This window comes from Vidua chalybeata, chromosome 3 (assembly GCF_026979565.1).
Source record: "Vidua chalybeata isolate OUT-0048 chromosome 3, bVidCha1 merged haplotype, whole genome shotgun sequence".
Lineage (NCBI taxonomy): Eukaryota > Metazoa > Chordata > Aves > Passeriformes > Viduidae > Vidua > Vidua chalybeata.
This window is the reverse complement of record NC_071532.1, coordinates 29,478,198-29,504,348: the sequence shown is the minus strand read 5'-3', so window position 1 is coordinate 29,504,348 and position 26,151 is coordinate 29,478,198. Positions and strand designations below refer to the sequence as shown.

The following is a 26,151-nucleotide window of genomic DNA, read 5'->3' as shown; positions in this document are numbered from 1 at the left end:
TACTTCCTTAGTATTTATTAGGCTTTTAGGAATGAAAAGTGCATGGAGGCTTTAAAAGATAAATATGCAGTGGATCTGAAACTGTTACTGTCACTGAGAGTTATTTTGTATCAGATTATGCACTAAAATCTGGAGGGCCTAGTGTAACTAAGCAGAAATGTTCAATTTAGGCTTATTCCTGAATATTTGATAGCTTCCTTTTGCCTTTGAATGATCATGCTATTTTTAAAAACACTTGTAAAAAGTGTTGTTGAACTATTGTATAAACTATTGTTACATACAAAACCCATGGTTAGCGAATGGTATTTCAGTTTTTACTTTGGAAAATAAGAGTCTGGGTCCAGAAGGGAATAAGGGTGGTGATTTCACAAAGTTACTGCTTGAAATCCTATTTTATACAGACTCCTCTGGCAAAGAACATTCTGAGTGGATCTGAAACTACCAGCACAGCAAAAATATGTTAAATACTATGCTTTCCTGAATGTGACCTTACTTTTTGAACTGAAGTTTTGGTTTTTTATTTCCTCGGAAAACTGCTTAATGCCAAATTTATCTTCCCTTGCTCATGTAGAGCTGTACATAGCTGCCTTAGAAATTCCTTCTGTTCTCATGGGACTGCTTTAGGGAGTAGGCATGACTTAACTGTGAGAACTTTAGGAGATGCATGGTAGACTGAAATGCAAGCCTCACTTTTCAGTTTTTGAAAAGCTGCTCTACCACATAAATATTATGACTACCTCATAGTTAATCTCTTATATTTGTTGTTCAGTATACTGATTTGAGGTTAGAATCTGTTGTGGTGTTTAAGTGCTGTTTCCAGTATTGACAAAAAGGAGTTGTTTGACTTTGTTTTGTTTTCTGTTTGTGTCTACTTTCTACTCAATTATTCGATTTTGTATAGTCTGCTCCTGTGTACTTAACATATGTCAGCCTAAAACCTCAAAAAGCCTGTTCTCAATCAAGTAGGGAGATGACCAAAAGACTCTACTGGGGGTTTTAGTCATGCCCAGTCTTCTGGATCAGTGGTCTCCAGAGTGGGTTGTGTAAGGCAATCCATTGGGTTGTGAGTGGACTGTTAGCAAATAAATATTTTATCATTTTATCATTTTTGGCTCTCTATTTTCATGTATGTTTGATAATGCCCACAATACATATGAATGTATTCTATACGTGTGAATAATTTCTAAATCAATATACATGTATATTTAGCGGGGGTGTCCCCAAAAAAGGTTGTGAGAAAAGTGTTCTGCATGATCATTACTGCACTTTTGTGCCTTTCTTTTTTAGTTTGTTTTTTGGTTGGGAGAGAGAGAAGAGGTCAGTATGTTTTCCAGTATGAGAAGCAAAGAATTTATAAAAGTCCATGTACATAATGCTCAAATCTTTTTAACTGAAATGGAAATGTTTCATTGCTTAGTATTGTGGAAGATGTTTATTTGACTATAAAGTAGTTCTGCTTTTGGTGAGGTAGAAAATGTATGCAAAACTGTAGGACTCAGTTGGTTTCATTAATCTTCTGTCCCCCCAAAAATTGTACATCAGCCGCCTTAAAAAAAAATGCTGCCACATATATTTTCATTTTAAGTTTGTGATTACTTTGGCTATGCAATTACTTTGGTGCAGTATGATTGTGGTATCTGCATCTTGCTGTTCTGTTAGTGTTCTCACACCTGCCTTCTCCTGCTCAGGAAATGTGCCCTAGTCTATCTGCTAGGGAGTAGGGATGCTTAATAAGCCCGTTTTTTGCACTCTTCTGCATACAGGCTTGAGTTCAAACCTCCTGAGTGCACCACACCTTATTCACTATGGGATCTAGTTCTTGATCTTCAAACTACTTTTTAGTGTTACAGTTATTTTTGAAAAAGTTTCAGCATGAGAGGACATAATATATTTTCTGGGATGTTGAAAACATGAAATAGAAACTAGCTGTCAACATTTGAAAGGTATGAAAAAAGACTTGGTGTAATTAATTCTTTATTCATATTTTTGCAGATTCTGGTCCAAAATCAGAATTTTGTTTAAGGCGAACTCAAACAGATGATGCGACTTTAATCTAGTGTGACTTTCCTGCATGTATTTTCAAGTGCTCAAAGGGAATTCACATTTGATTATTTGCACCATAGTGCACTGCATAAAATATTCATGGAAGTGTCACTTTTCCATAGGTGGCACTCCAGGGCAAAGACAGGGACTTTGGACATTTTTAAAGTAATAAGTACGAAATGCAAGTTGAAAAAAACATATGCTGTTTGGTACTGGTGTCCTGCAGCAACTGACAAATCATTTTTAGACCAGCAAAAAATTATTATACCTGTATTGGTTTTGACAGGAGTTCAGAGTTTGGTAGCTAAGGTTACTGTAAGAAGTTTCTGCAAATCAGAAGAGTGTGAGCAATTAAAAAGAATGACATCTACTCTACACTCTAGTTGCTGGACTATTAATATTGGTGTTTGGTGTCTTCAAATGTGACTTTACAGAAGTGATACACAGTCTAGTTGTGTGACATGATGTGAACCCTGTAAAAGTTACAAGTAGCTTCACTGGGCTTGGGAGACTCCTTTTTCTGACTTTCCAGTTTAAAGCTGATCTTTTGTAATCAACCAGTATCATTACAAACATGTTACTACTTTTAAACAAGTCCAGAGAAAAGTCCTGAATACTAACCCTAAACAGAGTTGGATACTGGGAACAAAACTCAGAATGCTATTATGTGTTGAAGAATGTGTTTGTATCTTGAGTTTATGTACTTTACATCAAATTTCAGATTTGTTTTTTATGCACAATAATATGGACATTTTGATACATAGCTCTGTAAGATGTTCTGCAAACATGAGTAACTCATATATTTGCTGTGTTAGAAAATAACTTTGTATAATAGCAATTTCCAAACAGAATTTTCATGGTTTTTATAGTACGGCACACAATACAAAGTTTTGTGAATCTATTTTAAGTTTCACAGTTCAGAATTCCATTAATACCTAAAACAGAACTGCAGGATTTTTCATGGCAATTTCAAGGAGGGAAATTGAGCCTTATTTTGTAAAGCAACATTTATTTTTACATGTTGATTCTCAAGTTTTCATTTTTCTGAATGCTTGGCCTTATTAATTTTGCTTTGATAGGTATCTTTGAGGTCCTCAAAGTGATGCACAAATTGGGGGTGGACCTTGATGCAGAAACATACACAGAGTATGTTTTTAAAAACTTTGCTGATACTGAAAGTGCCCATGCCCAGCTGAAGGTGAGTTTACATGTAAAGTTTGTAAAAATTACTATTATGTGACTTCTTATGTTTTCTGTGAGGGCTTTAGATCCCAGTAGTGCTCCAAACATGAACCTGGTATGATGGAGCCTGTTCAGAATACTTAGAATATTTTTCAAACAGTTGTTGCACTGATGGTTTGTTTATCATGTCTTCCTCCTGCTTTACGTTTTCTTCTTCAGAGCCAACCAAAGTATTTTGCTCTGGACCTAGTAGCTTTTCGTTTCCTGAACTGGAAAAGCAAATGATGAATAGTGCCCCTTTTTTTGTACAGGGGACTGGAAGTACTACAACTGTTTCTGGTGAATAGTTTTTTTTACTCAATAAAGATCTGAGAATTGGAGACCAAATACAAGTGTCCCAGTCTTTCTGCATTTCCTGACTTTATCTCTTGCAGTTGATTTCAGTACAAAAAAAATTTTGATCAGTAGCAACTCATTTAGCTGCCGTATAGACTTCTGTAGAGTGCCTTCTATGTTCTCAACAGCTACCTTTGGGAAGGAAGTGTTTAAAAATATGAAGTATCAGGAGGTCTTCTCTGTGTAAAGTTCCATGGTTGATTGCTTTTTCTCTAGGAAAATGGCTGCCTGTTTGAAAGTGTTGGGCTCTATGTAGCAGAACTAAGAAGTGAAGCACGTCAGGGGAGACTGGACAAAGTTCTTTCTATAAGTGAGTATTTTTTATGTTGCTTTTTACTGTGTACTTGGTGATAGTGTGGATTGATTGTAGGCTGAGATTTACTTGTATTAATATGTGAGGTTTCAGCATATGTGGGGAACTTGAGTAAAGTGCTTATCATGTGAGGTCTTCTATGATGACTTGTCAGATTGAAACTACCAATTCTGAACCATAAATCATAGTTTAATTCTTCTTTGGTATTGAACCTTGCCATAAGATTTGTATAGAAGTTATTTGCAAATAACAGCTTTACTGTGATTGTGACAGGAATGTGACACTCTTGTACTTAGCTTAAGCAAAGAGTTTGTTTTTCACAAGCCCTGTGAGGTGGTTGGTGCTGGGATTGCTTTTGTTTGCAGCATCAATAACTGTAGAAAGCAAGGAATGATACAGCTCTGAAGTACTACAGAATTACTCATAAAAGAACCAGCTTTAAAGATCTGATGGTCACTGACATTAACCTGAGAGTGTTCTGCTGATCTCTTGGTCATGGAAATTGTGTATAAATGTGATTGGTTAATTAGGCATTGAATTGTACCATGTTTAAGAGTTTTCTCCAAGACTGTTCTGATGCTCAGTGCTTGCAAATGTTAATTTGGGTCATTGACTGAATGTATGGGATGGGATAATTTGCTTGGTTAAGTAAGAATGTGATTATCTTCAAAATTTAAATAAATTATTTTTATATTCCTGGTGTACTTATATATTAATAAAATACCTAAACTTGGGCTACACCTGATACAGAAAAATCTCTTTGTAAACAGCAGTTTTATTTGTCCTAGGCTTAGGGAAAAGCTTAAGCAGTTGCTTGCTGTGGTTGTCACTAACTGTTTTGTTTAACAAATACAGAAATAAGTAGTGTATAATCCATGACTCTGGGAAGCTGTTTTGTTGCAGATGAGAAAATTGAGTAGTTACTAATCAGTGATTTGATTTAGGTATTGGAGAGTTATAAATTAGTGAATCCTCAAGATTCACCTTATGTTTTGCCAGTATTTTGTTTGGTTTTATTACAGAAAAAAAAAACCAAAAAAAACCCCAAAAAGCATGAACCCAGTGATTGACCCATAACATTTAAGTACCTAAAAAGAAACTTCAATTTTTTTTTTCAAAGGAAGACTGTTTATTAACAACAATGAAATCTTTCCTGGAATGTGAAATAGTTCGGGGGATTTTTTTCTCCATGAAAATGTAGACCCCTCCTTTCATTCTGGTTAGCGGAAACAGGCTGGCTTTAATGTGTTGTAAGACACAAATACATGTATGCCTGGTATATGATAAATGTATATATCAAAAGTATGACACAGGCACATAGAGTAAGTTGAATTCTGTCTTATTGTCACAAAATTAGTATCACTTAATATATTATTTAGCCATTGTTTATGAGTTGAATTTAAATCTTGTAGTGATATTTCTGTTTACAAAGACCAGGGTTAATAATTCATGGAGACATATCAAATTTCTTTGAACTTGAGCTTTAAAGGAAGCTATTCCGTAAATAGTTTACCAAGCTGAAATGAATGCTAGTAAATCTAATTAGCACCTATGTGATGATAAGGCACAGATATTAAACAGCTGATTTTTTTTTTCCTTTTTGACTTGTCTCCTTTTGCAGTATTACAAAGAGGGAAAAATAGATGCAGTATGGAAAATTGTTTGAGATTGTCTCATCAATGTAGTCAGAGGAGGCAAAGGTTGGTTATTAATGCTGGCTGCTATCTAGGTGTATTGATTCAGCTTCTCATGCCTTATAATGTATAGATTTCTGCTACTGACAAGATGAAAACTCCGAAGCATCAGCTGAGGAATCTGGGCACATAAGACAGTGTACATGAGAGCCGCTTTTTCCCTTTATCATGCCGTTCCATTCCACTTCATTGTCAACCCCTTGATTTTCTCAGACTTGTTTGTTGCTAAGGAAACCAGGTTGCCGATTGTCAGCAGCAGTTGAGCATACTAAGATGCTTTTCTGCTCGTTTTTTTATGAGCAAAAAGTTTAATATACTGCTGGAGGAGAATTTGTATTCAGAGTGTCTTGAAACCAACTTTACCTGATGTTTTCAAACAAAAAGAAATGTTCCAGCATTTAAAACTAGAGTTAGACTAAGGAAGTGCTCTTAGCATGTTCTTGTCTTTGACTTCCCAGGTTTCTTTAGAGCTGGTGTTTTTATTTTATCTTCTTTATGGTTATCTTCTACCATATTGCAGCCCTTGCTGAAAGGGCCCTATGCAGTCAGGGTTTTACAGCAGTTAATTCCATTGAGATGCTGAAGTGAGATGATGATAACTTCATACAGGACATAAATGCACCCACTACTGTATTTTTTTCTTTGCTGGTCTACGGTGCTGGAGTGAGAGACAGCAATTCTACAGGAAGAAGGTAGAATGTTATGGAATATTTAGTCAAGAAGTTATGTAAAGATGAGGACATGAAGCATAACTGTAAATTACCTTTCAGGGACATCTAATTTTAAGTGATTTTGCCATTTACTTTGTGTTCAAATATTGCTGTATATAACAACATACAGAACTTTATATTTATCTCTTTTTTTCCCCTTAGATTTAATTTAATTCAGTGGATAGCACTTTCCATGGAACTGCTTTTTGTTTCTTGTCAGGGAATTTATACTAGAAGAAGCAAACACTTAAAGTGTTATGCCATTGATTTTTGCTTGGATTTTTTAAATCTTATTTTTATAATTATTTTAAAAATAAAAGACAAAAATTAAACCTATTTTAAGGCAGGTGTTCAGTCTGAAACAATTAGCAAACCATTTGCCTTCAGTGGAACTTTTTTTGTTCCAGCACAAATATATCAGGTTTTCTTGATTAGTATTGTTTGAGATTTGTTTTGCTTTTTGGAACTGGTCTTGTACTTTATTACAGCTAAAGATGCTTTATGCAATTAATAATTCGTATAAAAATCTGATTTATTAACTATTGACATTAAAGGCAATGTAGAGGGAAAACTTCTCACTCTCTGAATATTTGATTGCTTTTAAAATGGATCAGATTTAGAGCTGATAAAACCAGGACTGTTTCAAACACTTTGATATTTTAAATCTTGGTTTATAAATGTTTGTCAGCATTTAGCAAACTATCATAATAGCTTTTCAAGTGGTGGTCTATTGATGGTCTATATATGATCTGCTGAGTTGTTGCAGTTCAGGGATTTTTTGATAATGACTGGTGAGAAACATTTCTTTCATTTACAGTGTCTTCAGCAAATACACCTGCTATAGATTATCGTCTGTTTAGAAACAGCCTCATTTTGGGTTTTAAAAGGTAAGGTTGTTATATGAATACTTCCTTTTTCCTGTGTAACAGGGTTCCCTCTCTTTTTTGTCTTGTTGAACACAAGTCTGTCCAGTCTTTTGTCTCCTGGTCCATATTTTAAAAGTAGCATTCTAAGTTTAGTAGGAGACACTGTTGTTCCTCCCTGCTTTCCTGATTTTCCTTGCCTCTGCTATATATGAGCATACACTTGAAACATTATATGTAGTAGATGAAAAAGAATTTCATTATTCTTTGTTCTGTCCTGTGTACCAGTATATAAACTTAGGGTAGTAAAATTTGGGGGTTTATCTTTATTCACTTTTCTTTTATAAACAGCTATGCTACTGTAAAATTTCCCTAAAGATTGTTGCTATTAACCAGTAAAGTAATAGGGTGCTTGATGAAGATGAAATACCAGTAGGAGTCTGGCTTTTTCTGCTACATCTGCTAACTTTCTGTGCCCTCTGGGTTAATATGGCTCCTGAACACTGACATGTAACACCTAGTTCTGAGCTACATTGCCAGGACTTTGTGTTCACAGTCGCATGGTCCCATTCTGCAAGGAAGGTTCCTTGTGTATTTGCAAGATTGTCTTAAGCTTATGCAAGTATATGTGAATTAGCAAGCACTTCTATCATGCACTGCTTGCCCCAGTCAAATGTTTAGGACTGGAAATGATAGGGTTTTTTCAGCATGCCTATGCTGCAGAGAACAAGGGAAGTCACCTAATATTACTCAGGGTTTGAAGGCTGATTTTCTTATTTCCTGGAATTTTGTAATGAGTGTGAATTAGAACTGTGTTTCAGTTGGATATTAGTAAAATATAACAGATGAATGTGACCAAAATAATTTCCTAGTAAATTGCATGTTCTATCTAGCTGGGCCTGTTGTATCATGGGAAAAGGAGGAGAAAAAGCAAACCAGTGTTGAAGTTCGGTTTGTTAGCTAGGCCCTAGCTGGCCTTGGCATCCAAGGGATAAGTGAAATAATATTCTAGATCCAGTAGGAATACGTTGTTATTCCTTTAATAGCCCCAGAATCATCTGTTGCAGATGTATTAATTAAAGTAACAGATCTTCTAAACACGTTTTTTCTCTAAGTATAGATAAATATCCAACTGAAGTAGGATTTTCACTAGAAAGCAAACCATGCCAATGTTTACCAAATGCAACCAACACTGGCCTGAAATATCCCTGCCACTGGGGAACTGTGCAGGTGTGCAGAATGTGATTTAAAGTATCTTTAAAATGTCATCATCTTGCTAGCAAACTAGTTACTAAAAATTATAATCTGCCAAAGTGAAACAGTTACTCGCCTCACAGTGAGAACAATTCCTGCTGTTCTGATTACAACAGTTACTGGACATCTGAGCTAAAAGCTCAGAATTCTGATCTAAATTAAGGATAGGGGTGTATTGATGTAATTTTTTGGGGGGAATGAGGTAGTGGTGATTTTTTTCACTTTTTACTTCAGCTTTCCATGCCACTTTTATACACTTATGTCATAAGTTTTGTTTATCTGTTTTATATTACTCTTTTGTTTGCCTTTCTTGTTACCTGGTTTCAGACACTGTTTTCAAGGTCACCTATTCTCAGATTTTACCCTTAAATTATTTCTGAAAGCATACCCACTCATGTTGCCTTTTCTGCTTTAAACTTAATGGCTATAACAGCCTGAGCATGAAACTTGAGGGTATTATAGGAGAGAAGAAAGAATATTTGTAGGTTTTGTAAAGACCACAGCAAAATTTTATGACTAAATACAGGTCTTGAGTGTTCAAATGAACAAAGTTCAGTATTGGAGTACAGAAGTACAGGGTGGGGGTGCCAGGGACGCATGAACAATGTCTGTGGCAGACTAGTTTATGGATTTTTCTTGAAACTGCTCTTCTCTAGTAACTGCTTCAAAGTACTCCCTTCTATTTGTCTGATGTACCATTACTATTTCAAAGTCAAGTACTTTAGGAAATTGGTGCATTTGATATCTGCAGTTCATTGTCATGCTGTCAGTGGTGGAGTGAGTTCACGCAACAAAGCTTAACTAACCTCAACGATGGCATTTTCTTTTCCCTCTGTGTGGACCTGCATTTGACTCATTTTCAAATACAAGTGGCAGTTGCACAGAAAGAACAAATGTTTCATAGGCTTGAACTTCCTAAATAAAATCCTAAATTTCTGTGAATGCGTTCAAGTTTTTGTGTGTCTGTTCAGACTGACATCTTATTTTCCTCTAATGAGAATTGCAGGAAGATAAAATTGTCATAAGTTTTTGTTCTCTTACCCTTGCCCATGTTAATGCTATTTTATAGTTGTCTAAAAGTTACAGTTCTTGGAAACTTAGAGCTTCTAATGAGAATTTTGAAGTTCTGTGAATTACAGGAAAATACCAGGTTTTTAATACTTGCGACAGCTGGTTTACATCAAAATGTCAGGGGTTTTATACTTTGGTGAACTGGTTGACATGATTTTTGGTTGTAACCTCATGATGTACTGAGAAGTGTTCTTCCTCAAGTTCTCTTTTAATCTGTGAGGGGAGAAACTCTGTTTTGTTTTCTACTTTTTAAAATATTATGTTTCTCTCACTATAATGACCATTATACCTTAAGAGATTTTATTACTTTCTTTTTTGCATAGAATAAATACATTAATAGCTGCCTGTAGTTATCTTGGTGTATAAAAAGTCTAATGCACAGGAGAGTTAGATTTTTTTTTTTCCTAGCAAATTCCATGTATCAAGTGCTTTCTATGTAAAGTGCAGCTTGAGTGAAGCTTATTTTCTTTAAATGCTAAATAGAGAAGCATACAACAAAAAAATACAGTTAGGGTGTGTTAAAAAATTGAACTAAGACCAAAACTAAAACGCTTTCTAGTCATAAGTGATCTATTTGGAATGTTGGATTATTTTAAGTGTTTTTTCTGCAGAAATTATGACCATATTGAGTATAGTAAAAGATTATTCTTATTATCCTAAAGGTATTCTGTACAAAATTTGTTTAAACAGTATGTGGCAATTATTGTATTTTAATTTCATCTAAATAAGATGTTAATGTTCTGTGTTGTTTTAAAGAAAGCTACAAAAGTAAAATCATTTTGTTGCTTTTGTTATCCTTTGCTGCCCTCTTCAGCTCAGATGATGTACATCTATGGAGCAAGGTAAGTGGAGATAAAACTGTAAATAAAATCAAGATTCTTTAAGCATTGCATGTTTATGATGCATTATTGTAAGTCTGAATTCTGACACTGAACATGATAGACCTGCTAATTTGAGCAAGACTTCTGTCAGTGGCAGATCAGAGAAGTGTATCAAACTGAGTTTTCAAATCAGACAGTTAAGTGGAATTGTGAAAAATCAAGTCTGATGTTACCATGTCATTTAGCTTATTCTACTGCAATTTCTAGATCAATGTTGTTACTGCTGAGGTGGTTGTAGCTTCTGGACTTAAGTCTGCCATGATTGTGCCGTCAGGCATCAATTCGCTTTCCTGCCCTCCTTAAACTTTCTTCCTATCCTCACACTGGTGCTAACAAAATAGTAAGGCAGACTTAGTTCTTCAAAGTTTCTCTTATATGACTTAAAGCAGCTAAGTCAAAGCCAGAGAAAAGCAATTACCTGGATGAACTCAAAGGGAAATTACTGATCATCTTGCCTGACCCTGTGTTAGGGCTACATTAGAAAAACACTAATATAACTTGGCTGTTGCATTTTTCACAGTATTAGAATAAGGCAGATAAGTGCTTTGGATATGGTTTCAGAATTTGGGAAGAGGTGCACTGTGCTTTTTAATGTTATTCTTCAGTACTGTAACTGCTGATTAATAAAAGTACATTTTAGATTTTGCAAAGAAATCTTGGAATGAAGTGGAAATTGAGATTTGAAAAGTCACTGATCAATGATTTGCATAAAATCAGTTCAGGATGTTTTTGCATTTTACTACCTTTTACTACTATGTGATGATTCTGGTGAGAGGATATTTTTGTCTACTGCCCCTCTCCTTTCTTTTTTGCATTAAAAAAAAAAAAAAACGGAGAGGAGGGAAAGAAAAAAGGGGATCTCTTATTGGTTCCATTATGAAAATAATTTTGAAGGACAGAGCTGAAGTGATGGTGGTCTGCATGTGAAGTAATATCTAGAGTTAATTCTGTTCTTCATCACAATGGAAGAAAAATAAATGTTATTGTCTTCACTAAGTTTAGGAGTAAATACCTGCATTGAACTTCTAAAATAAGAAATGCTAACTTGGGAAATAAATAGACATCTAGAAACAGAAATAATATTACACATTTGTTTCTGTAATTCATTCCTTTTAGTATTCTGATATTTGATTCAGAAGAGCTGTTATGACTTCCTTGGATTTTAGTCCAGTGTGTATTGATTTGTCATAGGAAGATAAGGGGAAAAGGGCAGAAAGAAGCTGTAGTTTAACTGTGAACAGTGTCTATGGTGTTGTTAGAAAAGTAATAGATAAGATATTCAGTTATACATGTGGTCTTTTCTGTGTTTATTTATCCATTTTCATCGACAGTTGAAGGTGAGGGTTCCTTTTCTTTTGTCATTACTTAAAACACAGCACTTTGGCAGTGAAAATGCATCTCCTTCTGACTTCTCTGAGATTGCATTCTAGAATCATGGGAGATAAAACAAAAACTCTTGAAACATAATTTCCGTTTTTAACTGAAGATTTAATTCATAAAAATGATTTAATTTCCTTAAGAAGAGTCAAATGATTTTTAAAGTGATGTTGTTTGGGTTAAAGTATTTGTAGATAAGATGTGGGGGGCTTTTGGGTAAATGCTTCTTTTCTTTCAGAGGAAGTAAAATCTATATATTTCTTTGGTTTGAATGACGGATCAAACGAGTGCTGAATGTAATAAATTTTTATGAACGCATTTTTTGTCATTCAGAATTGCAATTATTTACAACTAACTGTATGAGTCACCTTAATTCTAGCACAGCATTATAAATGTTGTTACTTTTTGGTTTTTTTTTTTTGTATTTGCTTCTTTCAAATATAAAAAAGAAGCAGCTTTTTAGGACAATTTCAGCCTTTTGGTAAATTGGAATATAATTGTGCCATCTTTAGGCATGACACACTTTAAGCAGTGTCTTAGGATAGCTAACTTCCTGTAAAACGATATATAAACAGAATACTAGAGTGTTCCCTGTCTTAATGCTATACCTCAGAAAGCATTTCTGTTGCAATATTATTTCAAGAAAACCCTATTATTTACAAAAAAACCCCACCTTTGTGTTTCTTAGGGAATGACTATGATGTGGTAAAGAATAATACTTTAACAGAGAGATGCTTTATTATTTTGAGAATTCAATTTCAGATACTATTTGTCCTTGCTTGCTTCTGCAATGTACGATTATTCTGTCTCACCAGATAACAGAACTGTTGTACAAGGATGAACGTTATTGCCTGACGCCTCCAGGACCAACTGGTAGAGTTTCAATTTCTATGATTGTAACTTATCCACAAATCCGTTCTTCTGTGTAATGATGGGTTTGAGGGATTACAACAGTAAACACTGATTGCTTCTTTTTGAAAGTGAAATTTGAAAGCATGTTGGGTAAAATCCTGATTCAAATAATCAGAGCATATTCTGTGAGATCGACGAGATGGTTTTTTTTAGAATTATAAACAAATCTTACTGATAATGATTTATTTTTCTAAATTTATTGATCAAAATGGAGGAGGAATACAGTATCAGTGCTTAAATATTTTTTTAAAAAAAGCAGTTTTTCAACCTACTTTTACATTTAGTAGTAAAGGTACTGATTTTGTGAGGCAAAATGGTACTTAATATCCCAAATCTTCTACCTTGAAATAAGTATACCTTTTTTGTTTAATGTGTTTTCTTAAAAAAGGTTTGGGTTTTCCCCCCTCCTTTCAGAACTAGAGAGGCAAGGAGATATGGGGACAGCTAACCTTTGAGAAGGCAGTACTTGATACTCTTCCTGTTCTGGGAAGAGCTACAGGACCCCACATATTTTTGCACTGCATAGATAAGAAACTTAGCATAATTTGATGAAATCTGTTCATCTTAATTTTCATTGGCTAATAGGCAGTTTCTTCAGTGTTACTTGCTCAAATGGTTAAAATATTTTTGTATGCTTTTATATTAATATTACGATACTTAATGTAGCTTGGTAATGGAATATAATGGGTAAAATGTACAGAATAAATATGCAAAGTGTTAGAAATCTGTTTTTTCTTTTGAGCAATGACAAAATATTTGTGGCAACTATTTGGGGTAGCAGGCAGGAAAGGGGGGGAAGGCCTTGGGCAGTACCACTTCTGTCATACGGTAGTGGAAAAAAATAGATTGAAGTAAGATTCTGTACTGAAAAGCTGTCACTAGGTCTGAAAATAATTAATATTCCTTTCACTCACCAGTTAGATATGTGCTCCCAAACCACATAATCTCTATGCCTCAGTGATCATTGTTGCCATTTCAGAGCCTCTCATCAGGGTGACATCTCACACCAAAATGATTTCTTATAAATTAATCTTGATAACATGACAGTCTCAGTAATTTTAGTGGAATGCTTTCTCTTGTTTTTTTCCACAGAAGCTGTTGGCTATTTTCTTTATCACTTGATTGACAGCATGAGTGACTCAGAGGTACAGGCCAAGGAGGAGCGTTTGAGACAATACTTCCATCAGCTGAAGAAGATGGTACCATTTCATTTTTTGCTACATAATGCCTGTCCTGCCTGACATGTATCTATTAGGTTTGAAATTGCTGCTTTTAAGTACAACCAGACCACTTCTCAATGACATGCAAGAGCTGGAGACTTGAATTACGTCTGAGATAATTTCTGTTAGACGAATTTCAGTTTGGTTCTGTTTTAAAACTCATAATTTTTTTCCCCACCTCTTGGTACAGAATATAGTTATCCCTACAAGCCACTACAGCGGCATTTGCAGACTGCTGGACTCCTCTCAAGTTCCTGAATTAATTAAGGTCTGTGGTTCTATAGCAATTACTTTGAATCTAAAAAAAATCTCTGAATATATTCTCCTTTGCAAAATAAATATCTTCATGCAGTGATTATTTGTAAGCCTTTTAACCTTTCCATGATTTTTCACTGTTGTAGCTGGTTTAATTTCTAATGTGAAAGGGATACATCTAATAAGTGCTGTTTCAAGTCAGTGTAATAATGCTGCAGAACATAGCTTTTTTTACCATTGCTATTATATAATTACCTTGAACCTTTTGAGTATGATATGGTAACTTAGAGGTTGATCTTTGGGGGAGATCAGTGATTTTTTTTCTTACTGAATTTCAGGATGTAAGGTTACTGTGTCATAAAAAAACCCTGTCTACAGACAACATTCCAGAAGTAAGTAAATTCTCAGTTCTTACTGTAATAATACTGTTTGGATATGGGGTTTAGATGAAGTGTAATCACTAGCTTTCAGGTCATGGAAGTATATTAATGTTATTTAAATCTACCATTTGAAGTTCAGAGGTTACTTTCCAGAGTAGGAGTAAAGGCTATCCAGATTTTCATATAGACCTGATACTTGACCTTGGAGTTGGCTGAGGTCTCATGCCTCAGTTTCCCTGCCTGGTATATATTTTTTTGAAAGTTCTAGTTAGTTAACAGTAGTGGTGTGAGGCTTAATTCATGCTTGTAAATTACAGTGATCCACTTGAGTGGCAGGAAACATATAAATCCATACTGCTTCTAATGGTTGAGTGTCAAGTCTTTACATTTCTGATCTGAGCAAAGTGGAGATGGAAAAAGAAACAGGCTACTACTTCCGTGAACACAAAGAACTGAGTGTGAGAGAAATAGCAACATTGACCTTTGTGGATATGTGACTTAATATTGGGGGTTTTTTTAACTGTATTCTGACTCAAGTCTTCAATTAGTACGTACTATTTAAACAGATAAAAGCACCTTAAATTATTAAAAAAATTCTTTGAGTATGAAAGAAGAGGATTATTTTGTCTGTCTTCTATTAAAGTGATCCGACAAGTTGTTCAGGGAAGGGTGTTTTCACAATTGACATTCTTTCTGTTACCTCCATTTAGAGTGCTAAATCTGACGTGTCTGCTTTGGAGAAGAAACTAGAACAGCGAAAAGCTGAAAACCAGCCTATTACAGATGTCTTGAAACAACTCATACTTGCTCTTTGTGAAGAAGAGGTATCTTAAGCAATGCAGAGATAATTGGAAACACATAGCTATATTTTTAAAGGGACATAAATGACTGTGTTATGGAAAGACACCGTTAAGCAAAGACAAGTGTAGTGCTTCAGGTTTCATGGTTTGATACTTATAAATCAAACATAAGTGCAAAAAGCAATTAAATCAAAAGGTTAACTAATTTCAGCAACACCTTGAATGGCATGTTTTGGGGTTGCTGAAGTTTGTTTACAATAATCTGCAAAGTGAATGATAGTAACAGCTGTGATAGGTTTATCATACATGCCAAATGTCCTTTCAAGCCATGGCTCCGGTCTCTTATATCTAGATTGTCAAGCAACTGATACATGCACTAGTCATTTGCAATTCAAATATTACTAGGTTGTTAATGCAGGGATTGAAATTCCATTTTCCTGCAGGAGGAAAGCTCTTCTGAGATAAAGGGTCTCTTGCCTTCGTTCGGCAGGCGTCCAGCTGTAGTTTACATTCATTTAGTGTGTGTCTGTAATTTGTGGGGTATCACCACACTTTTGTTCTGTTTCTTGTTCAGTATGATCCTGCCTATAAAGCTGGATATATAGGAACAGTAACAGTTGTGCAGATGATAGCACAATATTCTCTGCTGCTACGAACACAATTTAGAAAGAGTTGTGTATCTCGGCTGTGTATCTCTACAATTTTGCATATGAAATAAAGCCTAGATGCAAACACCATTGCAAATTCAAAGTGGTCAGGTGTGTGAATAAGAATTTATAGAAAAATAAGCTTTCTGTGGAATTATTAAGTAGTTTCTTATTCTTTAGAAAGTAGTTTTTATGTGTTTGGCAGTGTACGAGGTGAAAATGGTTATGAATTCCAAGTAAATAAGAACTGTTTTAGAACATGAGTTAGTCATGTTCATGGTCTTGGGATTAAAAAAAAAAAGAAATCTCTTACATTAAAAAATGCAAGAAATACAAATGCAAAGCAAGAAAATTTATTTAGAAGTCTATTCTCAAATTAATGTAAAAGGTGTTCTACAAAAATGTTTGCAAAACAGCTTTCATTCTTAAAATTTTCTAAAGTGTTACAGCACTGTGTGCTCATATATGATCCTACACTACTAAAAGCACTAAAGCAGTCATGTAACTGCACACTGAAAGTATAAGATTCATAATGTCAGATTGACTTTTCCTCTCGTTCACATCTTTGCTTTGTTCCTTTTTTAGAATATGCAAAAAGCCCTTGAAGTGAAAGCCAAATACGAACCGGACATGGTTGTCGGTGGCTATGCAGCCTTAATAAATTTGTGCTGTCGACATGATAATGTAGAAGAGGCAATGAACCTGAAAGAAAAAGTGTAAGTACACCGGCACTGAAACATGTCACAGAGATTTATGCTGATACACAGACCTTGTTGAATTAAGTAGGTTGAGTATTAACCCCCTCATCCATTTTTAATTAATTTTCCCCAACAATGTATGTGCATTTAAAACAGTCATGGGTGTGGTTTTTGGAAACAAAAAATTTGCTTTGTGTAATTGAACATTAGAAGCAGGTACTTTGTGTGGTCAGTAATTTTATTTTATTTTTATTTTGAAAAAGGCAGATTGCTACATAAGATGTGTTTTATTTTTATTTTAAACATGCACAGTGTCTAAATTTAATTTTGGCTTAATTTACAGTTAAAGATGGGCACCTGTATTGTGTGTTACAAAGCACCTAGAATGTGTTTAGAGTGCAGGACATGTATAGAGTTTTTAGAATAGCAGTGTTTGAGTAGTGTTACTTTAAGACTGTCAATAAGCATTCTATTTCAAACTTTTATATTCAGTTTTTTGTATTTTGGCAGTAAAAGTTAGCTCCCAGCTGAAACATGCCATGCATGATTTAGCCTGGAGCAAATTCGTACAGATGATCCTTCTATTTGCCCCTTTCTTTTTTCCCTCAAAAGACTCCTTTTGATCTGGTGCTGTAGTGAATCGAAAACATGTTATATGTGACTTTCAGGGTCTCTCTCTCACATACACCCACAAAGTACTTGCTTAGGTTTTTCAGTAGGTTGGCAGACAGGTGCTCATTACACCTTGATAGTGTTAGAAATTATGTGAAATGATTGAGCTGTGAATATAAAGAATTTTGCCACTCTACAAATAAGGGTTGTGTATTGGCTTTGGCTGCAGTTCTGCTCTCGCATAGTCCCCAGTGTGAGCTTGCAGGAAGTGAAATTCAGTCTTCTGCTGGAGTTTCTCTGCAGTAACACATTTTTACTGATCTGCCTCAAGCGTAGCCTCGTATTGCAAAGAAGTGTCTCTTTGGATTGTTATACAAAGAAACAGCGGTGAAGGAATTAACTTTTAGTACTTCCAGAGAAAAGAAACAATGCAGAGCAGAAACTTCAAAATAGGGGCTTGTAACTTAGGCGAATAGTTTCAATCTCTCTGTCAAAAAGAATACAGCCCTGTTCAGTCATCTGTGCTGTTTTCTTCCCTGGCTTCTGAAAAATACCCTATTTTATGCAATAACTACCACATTATTAATTAAACCATCTGACTCTTTCTCAGAAACATAACCTTTGGCTTTTGAGGGTGGGAAGGTGTGTGGATCATATTTTTAAATCATGTTCTAATGATGCATCTTTTCCATTCTATCAGATTTTTCCTTTAAGACTTACTATCATTTTTAGCTCTTAGTGCTGTTGCTATGTTATGTACTTTTAAAAATAAATCTTTAAGCAGAAGCTATAAAATGTGAGCCTCTGATAAAATTCTTAATGCTTTAATTTCCAGCTTCCCTAAGAATTCACCTGTTGCTCTTGACAGTGGAAAGTACGTAGCACTGGTAGAAGTCTTAGAAAAGCATGGTAGACTGGAAGGTAATCCATTTGCTTTCATTGTGTGTTTCTGCTATATAATAAAGGTATCTTGCCTTGAGAATAAAAATGTGACTTGATATTAATGGTATATCATGTCCTGAAAAGTGCTTGAACATTTTGCATACAAATTTGCATGTGAATTCAACCAGAGATGCTTGGACAGTGCAGGCCATTAGTTTTAATGGATTGGCAAGCTTGTCATTTACATTTGCACAGCTCAGTGCTTTTTGCATTTCTGCAGCTAGTTTTTATTAGCATTGCTGTTTGGATTGAGTTTGAAGATCATGACTTATGGCACAAATTGCGTATGTGCCTAGACTAATGGCTTTGTTTTTGCTTAAGAAGGTCTGAAGGCTGAACATAAAACCTATAAACATAACCCTCTCATAGGAGCCAAGTACTGCAAAAAAAATTTTAACTTTTCATAAAGTATATATTTTTCTGTTACTATTCTTTTTTGTGTTTGCTGTTAATTTTATATTCAATCTGTAAACTGCTTGGAAATTTTGGCTTTTTAATGAGTGTTCTACAAACTGCGTATTTCGTATTTCTAGATATTTGCATTAAGCTGTTAGCTCTTTCATTTTTGTAGTTTAGTCTAATATAATTCTGTGGTTTACATGGTTTGGTTGGTCTTTAAAAAGAACTCTAGACTGTCATTGGCTTTAAAAGGTAATTCTGAATATTGAGCTCTATGATTTTGTAGAGTAATAACTACACTAACACTATAAAACATGGTCTAAGCCTAGAAACAAAATGTAATGGTTTTATTTAAAACACTGTAAAATAAAACAAAAAAGCTAATACAGTTTTTTTCATGTAGGATCTTCCTTTGAAATTTGTCTTGGCCTTTTATTAAGCTTACTGTTAGAAAAATAATAAACAAAGCTGATGTTGTCCAAATCATAATAAATCAGATCATGTCCACCTCTACATTAAGCAGTTTGGAAATATGAGCTTGCTTTTAAGACCATAAATGTCCCTCAGAAAATAAAATAATTCAGAAATGTAGCCAAACGTAAAGTGGTCAAAACATTCTGTCTATGCAGTAATTAAGAACATTATAAAAATGCACTTATTCCATATACAAAAATGTTTGTTTCCGCCTTACTAATGAAGCTTAATGAACCTAATGTTTTAACATGCAGTCTGTTAGAAAGCTTTCATTGGCTCTCCTTGGCTAATTAGTATCGACACAGCAAACAGGCCCTATCGGTATCAGACCATTAGTCTGGCTGTATATACAGTGTAAACATATCTTTATTATCTGGCCTCGTGACAAGCCATCTGCTGAAGAAACAATGGAGTGATTTAGCAGATGTTAGCATTGAACGATAAAAGCATCCATTTAGTAGAATCTTGCAGCTATAGGGCAGGCTGTACAGGGTTATGTGGTGCAGAGTGGGCACACAGTTCCTATCTATAATTTGTAGTCAAAGTTGCAGGAAAATGATAAAACCATGCTATTGTGGATTTATAATTGTAGTCTCGTTTAGAAATGCAAGTAGTAATTAACTTGAAATCGGCATTATACACCAGAATTTACATTCCTGCTGGGTTTGAAATGCTGTTTTAATAGCAGTTTGTTTTCCCTACATGAAATTACCTAAGGGTCTTTTGTGTTGTTTCATTGTAGATGCTATTAACATTCTAACGGAGATGAAAGAGAAGGATGTTCCTATCTCAGGCAGAACAGTTGCATCTTTTCTCCGCATTCTTAATGCCGCTGCCACGCGAGGTGAAGTTGAAACAGTGAATCGATTACATGACACCATTGCAAACTTGGGGTTGGTGCAAACTGCTGCCCTTCATGCCCCTCTGATTACAGTTCACCTTGAAAAGTAAGCTATGCTTGGGCTTCAGATGAACCAAGTTATGATATTTATATGTGTTCTATGACCTGTGTACGCAATTCACAGCTGCGCATACGTGTCTGGAAGTGCTCATGCACATGCAATTACTGAAGTGATCTTAGAGCAGTAATGAACAAATATGTTTTCTTCATTTAGCTAAGTCTCTTTTCATCAGCTAGACATCATGTCATGATCTCAGGAACAGCAGCTGTGTTTTACGGGCACATCAGAGATGAAGTGGCTATATGTTGGAATATGCTTATGAATTAGTTTGTTATAAAGTCTGTTTGACAAGATAGCTATTCAGAGTATGATAGGTGCAGTCTCAGCTCTTGTGGTTAAGTGGAACATGTTTTCACATCAAAACAGCATTATTTTGCTGTGCCTTCCAGTATATCTCAGGTGAGTTGCAGGGCGGTTGTTGAAAGTATTTTTAATTCATGTAATTCAGTTAATTTGATATCATTGCCAGTAGGCTTCTGTGTTGCTGAATTTAAAATTCAAAGAAAATACTGTCTGGTTTGTTATGTTTGAAGGGTTTTGCCTATATATACTTGCAGTACCATTTATTAGAGGAGACGAATTTCGTACAGGCATTCTGGTGGGAAGTATCTTTAATTCCATGTGCATTATTCCTTTGCATAAGTTTTCACTATGAGGTGTAGGATATTTGAATTAACATGCATATGAATTTTATAATTATTTCCTTTTAAAATTGAGGCAAGAGTCGCTTTTCCTTTACCATATGCATGATCCTTTTATTATTCTTTTGTGTGTCACTTATCTAGTTCCTGGATTTTCAACACTTGTACCTAGAGTTTATGAATCAATTTCTTGAGATTTGGCTCATGTAAACAAAATGTTATGGGCATAAATATAATACCTATGAAATAAATTAATTTTTCCTAGTATCATATACGTCAACCATGTAGGGGCTTTTAGTTCTTTTAGGTGTTCTGGGTATGCAAGGTCTGTATAACATTTCTGTATTGAAAATTTTTGAGCAAGAGCTAACTCTTGGTAGATGTGTGCACATTCCTTTTTAAAAACAGTGTTTTAGTAAAGTGGTCAACAGTCTCAGTCAGTGACTCCGCCTTGGTTGCATCACAAGCCAGGCAGATATTTAGGAAAGTAATTTAACTGCAATCATATGTAACTAATGTGTCGGAAAAATATCTGCTATGCTTTGCAGTGTGCATAAGAGCAGCTGCATTTTGCATAATTGCTTTATGCACATTGACATGCAAGTTGTACCTGGTGCTACTTCAGCTCTTTTCATTTGAGGTGTAGTGTATGATGATGTAGATAAAGGTGTGATCATGTGCAGATGAAAACAGGACAGTAATGAGGGTTACTTTATTTTGATTCAACTTTTTTTTGGATTATAAGTTTTTGGGAAAACTTTATAAGAAGTTGGAGTTTTTTTATTAATAAAAGAACTTTTGATGAGACTAGATCCATGAAGGAGAAAGTAGTTCTAGACGTGGAATTGTATGGTTTGAAGTCATTGGTCCTCAAATGTAGAGGTGCCAATATATTTCATGTGTATAAATAAAACACAAAGTAAGCCAATTTCTTATGTATTTTTACCATCTTATGGGTGGAGATTGCATCTTCTCTGATGGTAGACAGAATTTGGAAGGTTTTTTCCTGCATAATTCACTTAGGAGGAATAACTGCATTTTCAGTGGGGTGTTTGTTTTTTGGCAAGGGGGAGGTGTTGTGGTTTGGGGTTGGTTTGTTTTTCTTAAATATGCTAAGAGTATTTTGAAAGTTTTGAGTGACTGAAATAAGTGTTAGTCATTGCTTTCAGTAGTAGTGCTTATTGTTTGCCATCCTACAGCTCAAGTATCATGCTGAAATGTTGTCATTTAGCTGCAGGTCATCAGTATGCCTCTGAAATAAGCTCTGGGATATTTAAAAATGCTCTACAGTAGTGGTTGTACTAGTGTTTTGTGTTCTTAATTTATTTCACACTTTTTAATTGCTTGTAAAGGAGTCTTTTGAAGATTTCTACAATTACAGGTATAAAATGTTTTCATCCACCCATTTTTTCAGTCCTGAATATTCTTAAATTCTTATAAAGTCCTAGTGCAAGTTACAAGTTTTTACCAGAGCATGGAAAATAAAAAAAATATTGATGGTGGACAGCATAACTTTACAAAAGCCAGCATTCTAGTAGAATGGACATTTTGCCTTTAATATTCTGGGAAATATTTAACTGAAGTAACTAGAAAAAGAACCCATAGTTACCTTGCAGTTTTTCTGACCTTGAGTAAGGGAACTACCCCTGCATTGAATTTTCTGATTTTTATTTGTGACCTTGAACAGTTTCTCAAGATGGGAAAATGACATTAAAAATTGAGATAGTCCATATGGTCTTGGTCTGTCATGTAATGTGATAAAACTTCCTTGGATTGTGTGACAAAAATCTGCAAGGATATAAAGAACTTGTACTTTGTCTTAAAATATGTCTTACTTTTGAAGTGGTTCTTCCACCTGCTGATAATTAGAAAAACTTGTGATCCCTACATCATGTGCAAATTATAAAGATTTTTAAGTAGTTTTGGCTTAAGTTCTCTACAAACTCACTTTTGAAAAAAGAAACAAAAAATATTCTTCAGGTTTGAAATTTACTAATTCCTGAGATATAAGAAGTGCTCTTAGGCAGAAGGAAGAAAATTTGCAGGTAAACTATGAAAGCATTATATTACAGACCATATGAGTAAATTATTTTGTAGTTTTAAGTCAGGGAACACAAGCTGTTAGTACCTGTATCTTAAATGATAAAAAGGCTATAGATGGATTGTTTTTCTTTAAAAATGGTTAGTGTATTTTAATACAGCATCGTCCACTAGAGCATTGTGTGCTCATTTGTCATTAATCTCATATAAACCCATTTTGATTAGTTTCTTATGTAGGAAACAGAGCATGAATGCAGTGCCTTGACAATTTTCCTTCTGTTGTTTACACGGAGTTAAAATCACCTGTGATTCTTTTTGAGATCATTCTGCAGCACTTACAAGTTATTTGACTTTTATATGCACTTTTTAAAATGGGCGTCTTTGTAAATTAAGTGGTTTTTTTAGTGGGGGACATGTCTCTAGTGGGGAGAGGTTTTTTTCCCAATTTTTAGCACCATTATTTCAAATATTATAATGTTTCATTTCATTACGTGTTGCAATGAAATTAGGGATGTTTGGCTCTCTTACTCCATTATTGCAATTAGGAATTTAGCATCATCGGTGCCAAAGGACAAAAGTGTCTCATTTGCCCTATGGGGACAGGACAGTGATAAGATGATTTTTCGTCAAGGATCATTGGGTCGTAATTAAGTTACATTCATGGCTATTGCTTTTTGAAGGATGATTGGTAAATGACAGGCTTCATGTGCTTGCTATGGACAGTGTTCACTAGGGTTTTTTCTCCCTCTGTCAGAAAATCCTGTTGAGTCTGATAATGTAAATGTGGCATTTTATTCTGAACAAAAGAGCAGGGAAATGAGCTATCTTGTCTAATCATTCAGTTGTTTAACACCGACTTCCAGTTTAGACTCAATTGGCTGGAAAGCACTTGACATGTGAAGTTAGTGCTGTTCGGAACGCATGTTTGAGTAAATTTTAAAGTAAGTGACAGCTAAATTGTACCTAGGGAAATTACAAAGCCTTCAACACAGTTAATTTTTTGGGGAGGATTAGTTGTAATTGCAACACCAGTCTCCTTGAAGATTCCTTAGTACAGTATATGAACAGAAACACATTTAGCTCTTTCAAGAGCCTGTTCTCTTTTTACAGAATAATTTTTGTAAAGCTGATTGTACCTTGCTGAATTGACTTGCCTCTACACTAACATCTGCTTCAGATTTGTAGTGAGGGATTTGTTTTACCATGCTACCCTCCACCCCCACCCCAGAGAGTCCCTTTTTTCTTTTTACCTCTCTAGTGATTTCAGGTTTGAGAGCTTTTCAATCAGTAAACCCCTTAGGTAAATTGCCACTTCACTAAAGCTTTATGCATAATGTTGCAGCACTTCATTCCAATTAAAATCAATATTTGGAGTCTTATTTTTATCAGGCAGACTCTCTGGTTGGGAAAGTTGTTTATTACAAGTAAAAGGGTTAGATTTAGTGCTACATTCTTTAAGCAAGAGGGGAGTGGCTTGTTGAAAGTGACAGGGGCTGAAATATGGGGGAATGGTATAGCTAGTCCTGCTACAGTTTGTCCTGTAAACCTTCCACTGAGTTATTTTGGCTCTTCAGATAGCTTTGTGTGATTAAAATTGCCCACACAAATACTTTGGAAGATTGGACCCATAATACTTTGGATTTCGTAGCCATTCCAAACAGAAAAGAATCAAAAAACTTGGTATCTTAACCTGAACTTTGCTTTAGCTGGAAAATAATGCCAAAATAGGACACTTCTGAGGCTGCAGAAGTGGCTGCATAAAGGCCAAGCAGAATGTACTTGTGGCTGAGGCTTCTTCTGTCATTCAAAAATTAGAGTATATCTTCTTTTTTTAAAAGAGCCAGTTTCAAAGTGCCAGAAAAATACACCTAATCTTTAAGTGGAACAGGTCTTAGTCTTGAACAGATAATATTTGTGAGTGACTTAAAGCTGTAGTATCTGGCCAACTCAAAATGAAGCATGGATGGTCTATGTTCACGTTTTAAATACTGTTTATTCCAAACTGATGCTGGAAATCTGATGTTTCCAACATGGCTATGAATAAATGGGCTTTTTTTTTTTTTTTCCTTTTTGACTTGAACCATATTAATTAAATAGTAATTTTAGACAAGGCTTTTAATGTCTTAGAGTAGTAAGTATCCTTTGGGAGGATAAAAGGGTGTTTGACATGCATACATTCTTACAGAAAGACTCCCAAATACTTTCAAATGTACAGCTGTTTGTTAGTTTAAAATCATTATGTCTAAAAAGCATTTTCTTAAAAATGTAGAAATTCTCTTTTGTGCAGCTTTTTTTATTATAATTGTTTCAAGAAACACATTAAAACGTTACATCTGCTTGAAATTTGAAGCCTACAGTGAGTTCCTTATTTTTCATTTTCTAAAAGGACTGTAAAAACTGCTTACAAAAGTAGCTGCTGGTACTTACTTGGAATTAACTGCAGTTTGTGACAGTTAAAAAATATTGCAGATTTTTAAATTATAGAAGCTCAAGTACAAACATAAGCTTGATTATTTTTTCTTTGCAGTCGTGGTAGCAACAATTTGTCGAGTCAGAACTTCTCTGTTTTATTGCTTTATATTTGTCTTTGCCAGTTTTAGTATTTATATGTTCTATAAACCCTGTTCTCTGGTGAACTGTGGATGACTGGGTTGGTTGAATGCAACTGAAAAAATATATCTGATTTTAGTAGATTAAAAACAGTTACAACAGTACATCATTGTGTAAGATACAGTACTCCTTAAACACAAACTTAGCCCCTTGGAGCAGTAGGTCCCAGTAGCAAGTAAGATATTTCAATTTATTTTTGTCTCGGGTCTTTGCTGACTTTTTTTCTCTGCATGTGCAGTATTAATGCCTTCAGCAGTATACATGTAGAGACTAGAAAACTGATAATGCTACTGCTTGAATGACATTCATTTATTGATAGCTTTGACCTAAAAACAGTCACTTTAATCCTTTAGGAATAACACCCAGACAATACTATAGCTGTTTGAACATCAGTCTGAAAAGCTAGATTTATCACTGAAAACTTTAATTTGAATGTATAAATGTTGTTGTGCTTTAGAAATTGACTAGTTTTCTGTAAAACTGTTTTTTTTCTAGATGTTAACTGAACTTGCATCTAAAGCAGGAGAAAAATACTGATTATATAAATCTTTATATCTGACTATGGTAACTACCATAGTATTTCGCTTTTATGACAGTAATCTAGCCTGCAACATCTACTTGCAGTTTTGAAATTAACCTGTAATTTAGTCTTCACCCCAAATGACAAAAATTCAAATGACTCCATGGGGTGCCAGAAGATGCACTGTAAACAGGGCTCAGCAAGGGGGATAAGGTAGAAATCCATTATCTTAGGTTCTTTTAAAGAATGCCAGTA

General features: G+C 34.8%; 1 protein-coding gene across 1 annotated transcript in view; it reads left to right on the top strand.

Annotated features, from left to right (window-relative positions):
- The window catches only part of LRPPRC (leucine rich pentatricopeptide repeat containing), an 85,740-nt gene that overhangs the window by 20,268 nt on the left and 39,321 nt on the right, over positions 1–26,151 (top strand). The window contains exons 12-23 of the mRNA XM_053936898.1: positions 3,123–3,241; positions 3,838–3,931; positions 7,156–7,225; positions 10,341–10,368; positions 12,600–12,657; positions 13,789–13,895; positions 14,107–14,184; positions 14,510–14,563; positions 15,262–15,375; positions 16,584–16,714; positions 18,144–18,229; positions 19,866–20,070. Coding sequence (XP_053792873.1) covers positions 3,123–3,241; positions 3,838–3,931; positions 7,156–7,225; positions 10,341–10,368; positions 12,600–12,657; positions 13,789–13,895; positions 14,107–14,184; positions 14,510–14,563; positions 15,262–15,375; positions 16,584–16,714; positions 18,144–18,229; positions 19,866–20,070 — 1,144 coding nt within the window. The remainder of the gene's footprint in view (positions 1–3,122; positions 3,242–3,837; positions 3,932–7,155; positions 7,226–10,340; positions 10,369–12,599; positions 12,658–13,788; positions 13,896–14,106; positions 14,185–14,509; positions 14,564–15,261; positions 15,376–16,583; positions 16,715–18,143; positions 18,230–19,865; positions 20,071–26,151) is intronic.